The 14,471-nt window shown below is 35.6% G+C and overlaps 1 protein-coding gene across 2 annotated transcripts in view; it reads right to left on the bottom strand.

The window, feature by feature from the left end:
* Positions 1–12,408, bottom strand: part of LOC121315157 (small conductance calcium-activated potassium channel protein 2-like) — a 65,355-nt gene extending 52,947 nt beyond the window's left edge. For both annotated transcript variants that reach the window (XM_041249156.1, XM_041249163.1), the window contains exons 1-2: positions 11,248–12,408; positions 10,660–10,755 (exon numbers count right to left, since the gene is read on the bottom strand). In XM_041249156.1, the coding sequence (XP_041105090.1) occupies positions 10,660–10,755; positions 11,248–12,204 (1,053 nt within the window). In that variant the 5' untranslated portion in view covers positions 12,205–12,408. The remainder of the gene's footprint in view (positions 1–10,659; positions 10,756–11,247) is intronic.
* Between the last annotated feature and the right edge of the window lie 2,063 nt (positions 12,409–14,471).

Below are 14,471 nucleotides of genomic sequence, written 5' to 3'. Positions count from 1 at the left end.
CGTTCAGAACTGGGCAGACACATAGCAAATTACACTTCATTTAAAGAAAAGTGTGAGGTACTGAATGCAGGCAATAAAATTGTCCATTATAAATACCATATGGGAGATACTGAAATTGAATCTATGAAAAAGATCTAGGAGTTTATGTTGACTCAGAAATGTATTAATCTAGGCAATGTGGAGAAGATATAAAAAAAAGTTCAACAAAATGCTTGGATTTATAGTGAAAGGTGCTGAATTTAAATCAAGGGAAGTAATGCTAAAACTTTACAATGCATTAGTAATAACTCATCTAGAATAGTGTTCAGTTCTGGTCACCTTGCTACAAAAAGGATATTGCTGGTCTAGAAAGAGTGCAAAGAGAGACCAGAATTATTTCTGGATTAAAAGACACGTCATATACAGACCGACCAAAAAATGGAATCTATTCAGTCTTGAACAAAAAAAGACTGCACTGTGATCTGATTCAAGCATTCCAAATTCTAAAAGGTATTGACAATGTCTACTTGTAAAAAAGAAACAAGGACGAGGGGTCCCAAATTGAAATTAGATAAAGGGGCATTTGGAACAAAAAATAAGAGGCACTTTTTACACTGAGAATTGTGAGGGTCTGGAACCAACTCCCCAGTAATGTTGTTGAAGCTGACCCCCTGGGATCCTTCAAGAAGCTCCTTGATGAGATTTTGGGATCAATAAGCTACTAATAACACAATAAGCAAGACGAGCCAAATGGCCGATCCTAGTTTATAAACTTTCTTGTGCTTTTGTGTTCTTATGTTCTTACTCTCACTGGAAGTAGCAGTGTGAAATCCTGGGTAGAAGCAACATGCGTTGCAGGGAAAATGCTGAACTTCAATTTTTTTGTGTAGCCTAGTGGTTTGGTATGATATACTGTACAAAATGAATACAACAAATTAATTAATATAATAAGCAAAAACCTCCAGGCAGCTAACTTGGATCTCTCTCAAGCAATTAGCAGATGAAAACAACAAAGATTTCTCTAGAATTATGGAACAGACAAGGGCTTTGGAGGGAGTTGGCAGAGGAACTTCACATTGATGCCTGCTTTCTACCTGAGCTACAAACTCAATCTCATCAGAAAAAGAGACACTTCCACTACGAGGCAGAAGACAAGCCTATCAATGACCCCAAGCAGGGTTATATTTTGCCTAAGGGGGCAAAATGTGTGAAGCTAGCCCTGTCCCCTGATTAAGCCTAAAAACATCAACAACTGTAGATACATTTTTTCACACCTGTTTAAAACAACACATCTCAGTGGATTTCACACTTGAAACAATATTTATAGTCAGGATAGTAAAAGAATGGTAAAGCATATGCAGTTGGGGCACGGGACAAAAAATATTTTATGGGGTGTGCAGAGAACCCTTTACTCGTACTTGGAAATCAATACTTGTACGGATATTTGTACTCATGTGACATCATCAGAAGTGGGTGGGGCTAAATCAGAAGTAAAAAAATAAATGCACTCCTGGCACGGATTTTCACACAAAGTGACTATACCGTGTTTTAATGTTTATTTAACAATAATTTATTTTCATTAGGCTTATGTCTGCTTATTGAATTTGCAACCTCAAAGATGGTCAAACAAATACCTTTATCCAGTTTAAAGTTTAAACAATTTGTGCGAAAAAAAAACCCCACGTACAACTCATATATTTGCCATAAAAATAATGTCTTCTTAAAACCTAGTGCAAAACAGAAAATAGCTTGTTTGTGTAAAGTAAATTCCAAGATTCATCTTCTAGCTCTAGACGCCTGGAGCTGGTTCAATACATTTTAACTTACCTGTAAAAATGAAAATGAAAAATGAAAAAATAGAAAATGAAAAAAAAGACTCCCTTTCGAACACTGATCTCGCAGTGTTTTTTGCATTGCCAAGCAAGCCCAAACTTACCTCCGACTGCATCAGCAGCACTGGTATACTGTATGTTGTAATGCTCCATGAAAATAAACAGGTTCACACGGGTCATATTCGTCCAGACTGTATATTGTGAACACGGGTAAAATAAATAAAAAGAAAACGACTGCTGTCAGCCGCGGATCACGGCAAATAAATAATAATAATAATAATAATAATAATAATAATAATAATAATAATAATAATAAATAAAATAACTGTCTATTCTGAATCTCTCCCTTACTCTCCACTTCACAGCGCTGTTTCAAAATGATTATGCCAGCGAATATGTTTTTGTGGGAGTATATTTGTTAAACATTTTCCTTCATATAAAGCTACAGATTTGTTTTTCTTTCTATTTTCAAAATAGGGAGTGTTAAATCACGGATATGTCAAACTGTATAACAGAGCAAGTGTAGTAATAAAATGTCTTTTAAAAAAAATCTGCCGATGCTGTCATTAGTTTAGACTTGGCTGTAGAAAGCGTTCAATAACTCCTAGTTATCGACAGCATTTTCTGTCATTCACTCTTACGAATAGCAGGTTGACGCTCAAGACCGATTAAAACTTTATGCTAATGAGTTAATCGTTAACCTTGTTTCTCAATTAGTTAAAAACATGCCTTCATAAATAAAAATCGTTGGGGCTTAACGATGCATCTGAATGATCTCTTATGAATTCAACAGTCATTATATAGGCGGCTATGGACGAAATCCGATCATGTGCTCCTGTTTTCTCATTTCGACAGGCATTAACCCTTTATGAATAGACCTCTATATCTCTGTATATGTTTTAACAATTGACTGGAGAAGCATGTTCTTGGCGTTTTTTTTTTTAAAAAAACACCTTTAGGTGTTTTAAACAAACTAGCTAGATAAATGCTGTATCATAAACTGTTTTACAAAATTCCCTGCACCACATTTCTGTTAAAGGGATGTCTTTTTCAGAAGGTTTAATCCTTGGGAGGGAGGGAAAAAACTTTACTAATGACAGCTGGGTTTGTCTTTAAGCACGTTCTGTATACAGTTCTCTAAAACAAAACATGTTCCTGTCAATTCTATCTAATCACCCATGAACAGCTTAGTGGGTAAGGAAACCTCATACAACATGGAGAAAACATCATACAACATCAAATCCTCCAAATAAACCAAATGAAAAACAGGATATATTTAAATTGGCATGTATGTCAGGTGTTATTGGTTGTATAGACTTGCGTGTGTGTGTGTGTGTATATATGTGTGTATATATATATATATATATATATATATATATATATATATATATATATATATATATATATATATATATATATATATCTTGAGTTTTTTTAAGTTTTGCCTGTTGCTTATGCTGGCAGATGTGTGCTGAGTATTTATGTTGTTGAGAAACATTCATAAAACCAGCACAACTGGAACAGTGTTGACAGCATGTAATTATGTGTTGATTCTGTTGCATTTGGAGGTAATGGAGAAGTGTTAAAAAAAAATACTGCAACAAAAACAACTACTGTCACTGTGATGAACAGAGCTGTGGAAGTGGGCTTGATCATTTTAATTATCAATATCACTAAATAGTAGTTACATCTTTCTTAATTCCCAGAATGATACGGCACTATTCTAGTAAAAGTTAGTCAGTGTCTATGAACATTTTACCTTTACAATCCCTAATTTAGCTGTAGGTGTGTAACAGATTCAGTTTGTCTGCAATTATACAATGTTTCACACAGGCTTCCCTGATTCTTTCAGACAGAGTCCAGAGAAAAACACAGGTTGTGGGTGTCATCAATAAGCATCAGTTTGATTGGTAAAGCCATTTGTTGCAGATGTTTGAAGCTGCATGATTTAATGGAACTGTCTATTCTCCTCTTTTATCTCTTCCTTCTTGCAGTTTGTTATTTCTGACTTGTTGTTTTCAGTAGAAACTGCAACAAACAAAAACATATCCTCGCTTGAAATGGATAACAGAAGAAAATTATAACCTTACATAAGTACCACCCCATATGCAACACTTATTCTGGGATAGTGGCCATCATCCATCTTATCCCTAATTAAAGCTAGTCTTGGGTGAAGTGGCAATCATTAGAAGGTCCTTAATGTTTCTCTTCCAGTATAAATGTAACTCTGGCAACCAAGCTAAAGGCCCTAATTCTCAAAATAATTATATTTACCTATATTTCCTTGTCACGCAGGTAAGAGTAAGGAAGGAACCTGTGTTAGTTTATGCAATTAACTCTTACCTTTCAGTTCACAGTTACGCTTCATCTTAGTTAAGGGCCCCTTTTTTGTTAACAGTTGACAACTAGCTCACTGTGTGTGTGTGTGTGTGTGTGTGTGTGTGTGTGTGTGTGTGTATATATATATATATATATATATATATATATATATATATATATATATATATATATATATATATATATATATATATATATATATATATATATATATATATATATAATAAATAAAATTAAAATATGAGATTCAGTGGTTGGAAATTCTGGCCTGTGATTGGTTAGAACCTCATCATAGGAGCAAAATAGAGTGAACTATTGACCTGTCATCCTAACGGCACCGGACAATAGTCTCTGTCTATCATGTGATTGGTTCACATCACTGTCAGTCCCGCCCTTTTTCAAAGAAATATTTTGGTTGTGAGGTGGCTGATGATGGAATAGTAAAATAATATAACAAGACCTTGTTTTTCTCCATGGATATTGTGAAGGAAAGCACCACTAAGTTAAAGTAACGTATTGTTTTTCATATGTAAATACAGTTGTATACAAAAGTTTTGGCACCCCTGGAAAAAAATGTATGTTACAATGAATCTTTCAGTGAACAGAAGTTGACCTGACCTCTACATGGTACAAAGTTAAACATGACACCTTTTCTGCAAATTTTAATACACTTTTACTATTTATTTGCATTTATAACAGATTATTTTTGGAACAATGTGCTTTGGACTGATGAAACGAAAATTGAACTGTTGGGCCACAACCGTAGAAGGTACATCTGGAGAAAACAGGGTGAAGCATTTCAAGAAAAGAACACCTTGCTAACTGTTAAGCATGGGGGTGTCTCTTATGTTTTGGGGTTGTGTGGCAGCCACTGGAACCGGAAATATTGTGCGGGTGGAAGGAAGAATGGATTCAACTAAATATCAACAAATCCTAGAAGCTAATGTCCTAAAGTCAGTCAGGACACTGAAGCTGAAAAGAGGTTGGATATTTCATCAAGACAATGATCCACAACATACCTCAAAATCAACCATGAAATATTTACAAGAAAGGAGGAGAAAGGTTTTGGAATGGCCATCACAGTCCCCAGATTTGAATATTACTGAAAATCTGTGGGGAGATCTCAAACATGCAGTGCATACAAGGAGACCTAAGAATGAGCAGGAAGAGTTCTGCAAGGAAGAGTGAGAAACATTTCCAAAGGCAAGAATAGAAAGACTCTTAGCTGGCTACAGGAAACGTTTGGAAGCAGTTATATCTGCCAAAGGATGTGTTAACAAGTACTAAGTGACAGGTGCCCAAACTTTTGCATGCGCCATGTTCACTTGTTTATTATTTTGAATCTGTAAGAAATGCAAATAAACAGTAATCCTGTATTAAAATTTGCAGAAAGGTGTCATGTTTAACTTTGTACCATGTAGAGGTCAGGTCAACTTCTGTTCACTGAAAGATTCATTGTAACATACATTTTTTCCAGGGGTGCCAAAACTTTTGAATACAACTGTATCTGTTAATGTCTATATGTATATTAGTGCTGGAACAAATATCTGAATATTCTAACAAATATTTTTTGACATCTATTTCGGATACAAAAAGCAGACATTCGTCTTCGCTAGAAATTACAAAAATACCTTGCACTTATTTAACACCTCGCCAGAAGTTTAGAAAATGGCAAATGAAAAGGAGCTCTGTGTGATATGTGAGATTAATATATAAAATCACAGGATCAACACTGCAGCTCGAGCCTTTATTTAAAAGTTTTAGGCAGCAAAAAGTTAACAAACAAACACAATGATATTTGTGACTTTTTAGGGAATGCTTTGACTTTATACTTTGATTTCGGTTTAGTGGAACAGTTTTTATCCGGGGGGGGGACGACTCAGTGTAGACAGACATTTGACTTTGGCATAAGGGGGGTTGGGAAAGAAAGCACACACTTTGTTTTTGACAAGCAGCTGCTGACAGGACCTAGACCCGACTATGTCTCCAGTGTTAGCTCCTGCCTACACACTGCAGTTCAATCAGCCTGACAGGCAGAACAGCCACTTGACTTTCTGCACTGCACATTTCACTAACTTAAAACTCAAAACTGCAGATGCCAGCTAGATTTGTAACTTAATTAAAGTCAAAGAGCAAAGAGATCCCACCTGTCATATCATAGTGAAAAACTAGAATTGTATTATTAAACAAGGATTGTCTCTGTGTGAGGAGTATCAGCAAACATGGAAATGAACTAGTGGTGTTGAGTGCTGACAATGTAATGGTATTAAAGTGTGAATAGGTCCTTTGTCTGTACAATGTACAAATCCTCTTTGGTACTTTTCAAGTACTGAACTCTATCCATCACGTATGATATTCTCCTGTATGCATATTTAATATACTTAAGTACCATGTTAAAAAATACTTAGTTACTTACATTGTCATAATATTTTCATTTTTTGCTACGGTTCATGCTAAGTTAAGTGCTTTCAGTGTTAAGTACTCACTGTAGCCTCCTTGTATCCAACTGCATAGTACGAAGGTAGATACAGTAGATATAGACAGACAGACAGATAGATGGTGATGGTGCTTAATAATCTAAACTATATTAGTCAGATGTTGATGCTGTTCACTTATTAGCTAGATGGGCAGCATGTGATAAACAGTATACCAAAATAATAAAATGATCTGTAAGTAAAGCCAGTCCTCAATTGAGCTAGGATTATGTGTTGTGTATACCATGATTTCCAGCTATAAAACACCCCCCTTGCCTGTGTGGGTGTTTTTATTATACTGAGTACTGGATTGCTCCAGGGGACCTACAGGCTTTCTGTTAATGCTACAATACCACATAACTGTGGACATTACTGAGATAGAAGTATACTACTACACTACTCATGCACAGAGACTAAAGTAAACTATATATAATTGCATACCTCATCTGAAATAGGGTCCAGGCAGACATATTCATGCATAATGCTTATACCCAAGTACGAAATTTGCCACCTTGTTTTCTTATGTAAAATAAATAAGCAAATGGCAGTTTTTACAGACTAACAATGAACAACTAAGGTCCTGAGTCATTTTTTTAAGCTTTGCAATATTTGAAAAAAAAGTTTGTGTAAACTAGCATTTGGTTAAAAATTGCCCATAAACAAATGGAAAAGAATGCAATTCTGCAGTATCTTTATTGTATTGCGTATCATTGTTGTTATCTAACAAATTGCGTTTCAGTAAAAACATATTTTTTGGGGGTTAATTGGGACAGCTTGATATCAGATTTGGAATACAGGAAACTAACAGCTTGAAATGCTTAAACAATGGTCTGATTATCTTGTATGACCGATCCTTTTCTAAATCACAAATGCTGCGTTTGATTATGCAGGTGCTTTACGGAAGAGCACTGGCAACAGTGACAGACAACTGCGTGTAAATCCTGATTTCAGACAATCACCACAAATTGGTTCTGGTGTCACATTCAGATAATCATTACTGTGCTAAAAAAACCTTGTCAGCATTTGACCTTTAAAAAATCTAATTGCTACGGTTCATTTTCCCCCGTCTTTTTGTTTCACCTGAAGTCTTTAGTGTGCACATAGGTTTCCAATTGGTACATTCAACCAAAGGACACACTACCAAAGGACTTGCATTCCGAAGCGCACAATTTGCTGGGCACTCCTGGAGTTAGGTGTCCCACTTGCCATAGTCAACCAACTTTTTTTTTTTTTCCTGTATTTTATTCCTGGAGCTGGGCAGACAGAAACCGTGTTTTACTCCTGGACAACTCATTTAAAGGGCAGACCTCATACTGGTAGTTTGAAAACGCTGTGCTGATTTCTTATCCATTTAAAATACAAAAATGTAGTTATTAAATAATAAAAATGGCACATGCATGGATCAGTCAGTATTTTACTGAACTATGCTACACTTTTGTGTTTTAATAGAAAACATAATTAAGGCATTTTAACGTAAGTGGTGGATTTGTATTGGTGTCCAAGAGTAAATGCTACAAGTGTTTTGCAAGTCTTATATTTATATTTTTCTTTTAACAGTTTACGAATATGATATTTGATATTTGTTTATCCATTGCTTTTGACTGTCTTTGTAGGAAAACTGAAATGATTCAAACTTCTCAGTTAATTTTCTCCACTTTCCGTTCTCTTTTGATATATTTATTGCTTCTCCTGACAATGTAGCAAATTATTACATCAGTTGATTTTACTCAATGTATTTATTTACAAATAGTCTAATTAGGGACCATATTCCCAAGTTGTTTATAAGTCTTTATATCTCTGTCTTGCACAACAGATTTTTTTGGCTATTTTCTGCTCTGTTGTGTGTTGAGACTTTTTGTTCTTGATTTAGACACATTTTTATATCTTAGGAGTGGTAAAATGACCCATTCATTTGAGTAAGATGGACAAAACAGATTTTTTAAATGTGGCGCCTCTGTATTCAGCCAGGCAGAAATTAACACTGTACCATTTTGTAAATTAGTGTTGCGCTATTTATTTTTTAAACAATATATCTAAAATTGCTACTTTAGTTTTTTGTGTCACCCTGGAACAATGTTCCTTTGATCACACAGATATGGTAGCTCTTTTTAATTGTAGACTGATAAAGATACTGCACCATTACTGAAAATCTGAATACCCACTTTTTACTATTGTCACCTGTGTGAACTTTTTTGGGGATTTTCTAAATAGAAACTAAACCATTGAAACCCTGAGATAAAAGTAAATTAGAAACAGTGAATAGAACGAGAAATGCTCTCCAGAATTGCTGTAGTATTTGTAGAATATTATCAGGGGTCTAGTTTTTAATTTTTGGAGCTTCAACGAATAGTAATTTCAGTGTTCAGCAGGCACTTGTAATTACATTTATTCATGCAAAAACAAATTTTGGTGCCAGAAAGTCTAAATGTACTGATAGAATTGACTAGCTAAGAAATACAAATGCATGTTTGACTGACTAATAATTGTATTGCTAATTACAAATACAGGTCTGTATATCCATGTTTACATAATACAGTCTAACCATGGGGAGTGCTCACTTTATTCCCAGCTGCATACTACTTTTTATATTTCACCCTACAAAGCTCAAAGTATAAAATGCAATGATTACTACTGTTTGTGAAATATTTAATTTACTAATATACTCTTAACTTGTAATACAATTTTAAATACTAAGTTCAGTTATTTAATGAAGCCTAGGATTTAGAACAGTACCTTGTTTAAATGTAATTCAGATTTAAGTATTTTGATCTTTCAGTGGCAGAATGTTTCACTGGGAATGTGTCAGAGGACAGCTGAGTAAATATAAATACCACTTGTGAAAAAAATGTATCCGATACATAAACAATATCCTAATTGTGTGTTGGTAATATTGTTAATGTCCATCCATCCATTATCATTTACCGTTTAATCCTTTACACGGTCGCGGTGAGCCGGAGCCTAATCCGGCAGATGCAGAGCGCAAGGCTGGACTAGACCCTGGACGGGACGCCAGTCCATCGCATGGCACCACACACACACACTCACTCACAGGGAAATTTAGAGTGACCAATCAACCTGAACAGCATGTCTTTGAACTGTGGGAGGAAACTGGAGTACCCGGAGAAAGCCCACGCAAACACGGTGAGAGCATGCAAACTCCACAAACAGACCCCTAAGCCGGAATCAAACCTATGACCCTGGCGCTGTGAGGCAGCAGCGCTAATCACCCTGCCACTATGCCGCCATAACTATTAATGTAACAACTGTATTTATAATATTTTTGAAATACAGTATTTGTGTTGACAAAACAGCTTTTTAGCTTCTGTGACATTATGATGTTTTACTATTCAAGGCAAGCCCTGTATTCCAAAAGTTGTTTTTAATTAAATGTATTGAATTGACTAGTTATGAACAAATAACACCAATAACACTTTAAAGTGATATAAAAATTAATGATATAAAGAACTTAACCAGGCAGCTTTTCATTTGCTTACAGTTTTTTCTGTAATATAATAGCAAGATATGCTATGCAAATATTGAATCACCCGCCGCTTACAGTACCAAATAGTTACATTAAGAAATGTACGCAATTTAAATGGTTTATATTATGGCATCTGATGGATCTGTTTCTAGTTGCATTGCAAAGTGTGTGAAAAGATAAACTAGCATACCTCCACCAGTACTTTAAAAGTAGTCAAAAAAGTTGTAATCTGAATATTGTTATCTAAAAGAAAGTAACGATCCTTGTTCCCTCACACTGTACAATAAAAATGTACACCTTACAAAGGGCCGCCCTGTAGATCTGTAACCTAGAAAACCATGCACTGTCCCTGGAGTCTACCGTGTTTCCTTCAGTAACACTTGTGGAAACACCCGCTAACATTTACAACCCACTGATATGATTGTGTCTGCAGTTATACAATGAAATACTCTATGCGATTGACGTGTAAAATGTAACGAAATCCCCGTTGTGTCTTTCTAGTACAACTAAGGTTTGTACAAAACAAAGTTGTATTTTATACAAAAATGAACATTACCTGAATTTCCCTTGCGTGGTATACAATAATCAGACCAAGTAGAATTATCGTGGAAAGGCTAATAAGGCATTTTAGAGCTAATGAATACAGCGACCCCTGCAAAATAACAGAAAAGATATAGTTTGAATCGTTAATCATGCTGAAATATTTCCTATCTGTCATCTTTATGCTGCAATTAAAACATACATTAACAACATGAATGCAGATGTAACCTTAAAAATAAAGGTTTAAATCAAAACAACTGTTTACGCTTCTTTCGCAATAATGGCTGATAAATTAAGTTGTTACCAAAGAAACATCACATTCTAGCTACAAAATAAATAAAAGTATCCTCTGCATGTTCTAAGAACTACCACTGCTTCCATCATCTGTGACCGCAAGAAGACATTATGTTAGTGCTATAATGCTTTAACATGTGGGCATGTTGCAAATTGTATTATTATAGTATTATTTAACAAAGACATTATATTGTTATTCTTTGTGTTCTTTAAATATATCCCTTTCCAAAACGTGCAAAGAAAACACCTGGCGTATATCAATAATGCTAAGAGAGAACATTCTACAAAGCAGACACGTTCTCGGTCTTACCTTTTCATATGCTCCCCATGAAAGTTCAGTTTCTATAACCATGACAACTATTCCAAACATCCCAAAGATCAAAGCATAGTCGCTCAGTCGTTTTCTTTTCTCAAAGAGCGCTCTCCTGTGCCCAAGTTTATAGCCGATGTTCTGGTTTTTCTTTTTGCTCGACTTGTTATTCCCACTGCTGCTGCCTCCACCGCCTGATCCATAGGACACCAGGTTAGTGGAGTTGTGTTGCTCCGGTTTGGAAACCACGATCTCTGGGGCGCCAGCAGTGGTGGGGATGGGTTGCAAAGGCTGCGACTCAGAGTCCAACTCGTGCAGGTTCCTGCGGGAAGAACTAAGGTTACTTAGCGGCCGCATCACTCCACCGTTGTACCTGCAGCTGCTCATGGCTATTTCGGTGAATGGGTTACTATCTCTGCTGTTGCTTGCAGGGCTACCCTGCTGCCTACTGTGGCATTGCTGGTATTGATGGTGGTGGTGGTGGTGTCTGGATGAACTGGCATGACTGGAAGGCGTGAACTCGCTAACGTTTAGCTGACTGCCGTGGCTTGAAGAGGAGACTGGCGATGAATTAGTCCTGAAGACTCCCGTTAAAGGGGGTGAAGTCCGCAGAAGAATCAAGTTATCCTCCACACCATAAGGACAGTTGTTGCATGTGAAGCATGGATCGTCCTGCTGCTGGAGAAACTGATCTTCCTGGTCCTGGCAGTGGTACTGATGAGGATAGTGTTGATGATGCTGCTGCTGCTGCTGCTCCTGAAAAAAATCGTGCTGCAACTGCAATGGGGTTTCCATGTCAGAGTTGTTAAAGCACCAGGGGGAACGGGCAGTGCACCCAGCGCAATGCGTTATGGTAGGGATGGGGAAGTCCTGCTGGGGCGAGGAAGGACCCATTTCGGCTCCTGTAGAATCCAAGCAGCGCGTTCGATTGGTCGGGCGGACCAAAACAACTGGCATGACGTCACCTGAAACAGACTGTGGGGTTGCAGTTGGGAAACGCTGGGGCACCTTTGGGATTCCACTTTAAGTGATAAGAGAAAGAGGGAATTTTCAATTACTTGATAATCATGTCAGCATTTCTACGGAAGATAGTCATTTGTGTAGTTGGACTTATGTCTAACAGTAAAGTACCTGTATCACAGCTGTATAATATATATTATTTTAAACGGTGCATAAAAACACTTAACTCTAGTAGTAAAATATACACACGTTGTAATGTTGTACGATTTTAAAACCAAAAAAAAAAAACAAATAATGTTTTGTGTTATGTTTTAATTAAATGCAAGTTATATATATATATATATATATATATATATATATATATATATATATATATATATATATATATATATATATATATATATATATATATATATATATAATACATTATTCCATATCTTTCTACATTATCCCACATCCTCCTGATGATAGAAGGTCGTTGTATTTGTGCAGCCAACCAAAGAATTGTGATATTTTTTCTTCTTTTTGTCAAATATGTAATATAACCATATTCTCTTCTCATTCTGTACAAACCCGCAGGTTGGATACCTAACAGCATATTGGTCAGGCTAGAAATGATAACAATAAAGTAAATGATGCAGGAAGATCTATTTGCACTGTTTCTAATAACGAAGTCATATGAGCTGGCCGCGTTTTGATTTCTATTAGATTACACTTTTTATGCAGCCTAGACAACATCTACTTTCCGGGACACACACGGCCGATCGTGCAAGTTTCAGCTGCAGTCAGCTATGCTGCAATCAGCTATAGGAGATAAGGCTCGCCTGAAGACTGATGGTTGTGAATGTAGGTAGCGTCAACAACGCTGGTGTAGCACTTCTGATCAATTCACAAGCAACTTTCTTTGTTTACCCGCAGTAATGAATGTCAAATCCGGGTTCATTATCGTATAATGGTGGGAAGGTGAAAATAATCCCCGTTTGTCAGAAGATCAGATGCGTCCTTAATTTGAGTACAATGCTATACCGCGACCCGGCATAAAGTGTTGTGATATCAATTTATTACTAATGTTTGTTAGTTTACATGATCGAACGAGAAACAGAGGCTATACACAATCAAGGTTATACAGTAATAATCTGCGCTAGTCTATATTACAATTGTATTATTATTATTATTATTATTATTTATTATTATTATTATTAAATAACAGTTCCAGTATTTTATTTGCAGAAAACATGTTGATATAATGGAAAATGTAAAATATGCTACCACAGAATCATTTTATCGATCGTGTAAAAAAAAAAAAAAAAAAAAAAAAAAGTGTAACATAAGATTTACTGTTGTAATCAACCAACAGTCATATAGAAAACGATTGATTTATATTATTGGGATTTCTTCCAAAAGATCAGAAGAATGGCATCAGGCTGAAACCGGAGCACTTTCATTAAGTAATTGGATTTCTTACCTGGATTCGATTTCCTGAAATGCTATGCTATATCATCTTTAGTTTGTTGTCAGCTGTTTGTTTGTTGAAAAGATTTTTGCCAAGACCATCAATGAATAATTAACGTAATGTAATCAGGGCTCTTTATGTATATTGATGACCCCCTGAAACTACGGCGGTATGTCTGCTTTTTATTTTTACTCATGGGGCATTCAACTTGAAAGAAGCGATGTATATAATATGTATTATATAATATATATTAAAACAGGTCTCTGGTCGCATTTTGTCTGCATAGTCTAGATCAAGCCTATTTTCCATTAAATGGTAATTGAACATCAAGTCCTTTTGTATGAAAAGTATATTTTATATAAACAACATACAATCATGTTAAATTTTACATGACTTTAACATGTATGAATTTGGTGTGATACTATATATATTATATATATATATATATATTATATATTAATATAATATATATAATATATATATATATTATATATTATATATGTGTGTGCGCGCGCTTCGGGAATTATCTTCCTACGTAAATTCCAGATCTTTTCCAGACACTAGAGGTCGTAATAATCCACAACAACACCTTGGAATGATTGAACCCTGATATTTGCAGTTCTGTAAGAAAGGTAATTAAATAAAGAAAGGGTCTACTAATATACTGGACTAGTGGGTAACATTGTTCATTTATGTTAGTAATACTATCAGGCTCTGTACATTTTATAATATAGCCAATACAATCAATTCGCGATCAAAAATGTTTACTTTAATAAACCTTTCCTTAATTGATTATAAACCCGTCAGACGA

This window comes from Polyodon spathula, chromosome 1 (genome assembly GCF_017654505.1).
Source record: "Polyodon spathula isolate WHYD16114869_AA chromosome 1, ASM1765450v1, whole genome shotgun sequence".
Lineage (NCBI taxonomy): Eukaryota > Metazoa > Chordata > Actinopteri > Acipenseriformes > Polyodontidae > Polyodon > Polyodon spathula.
Note: the sequence above shows the minus strand (reverse complement) of the source record. Positions and strands in the feature narration are given on the sequence as shown.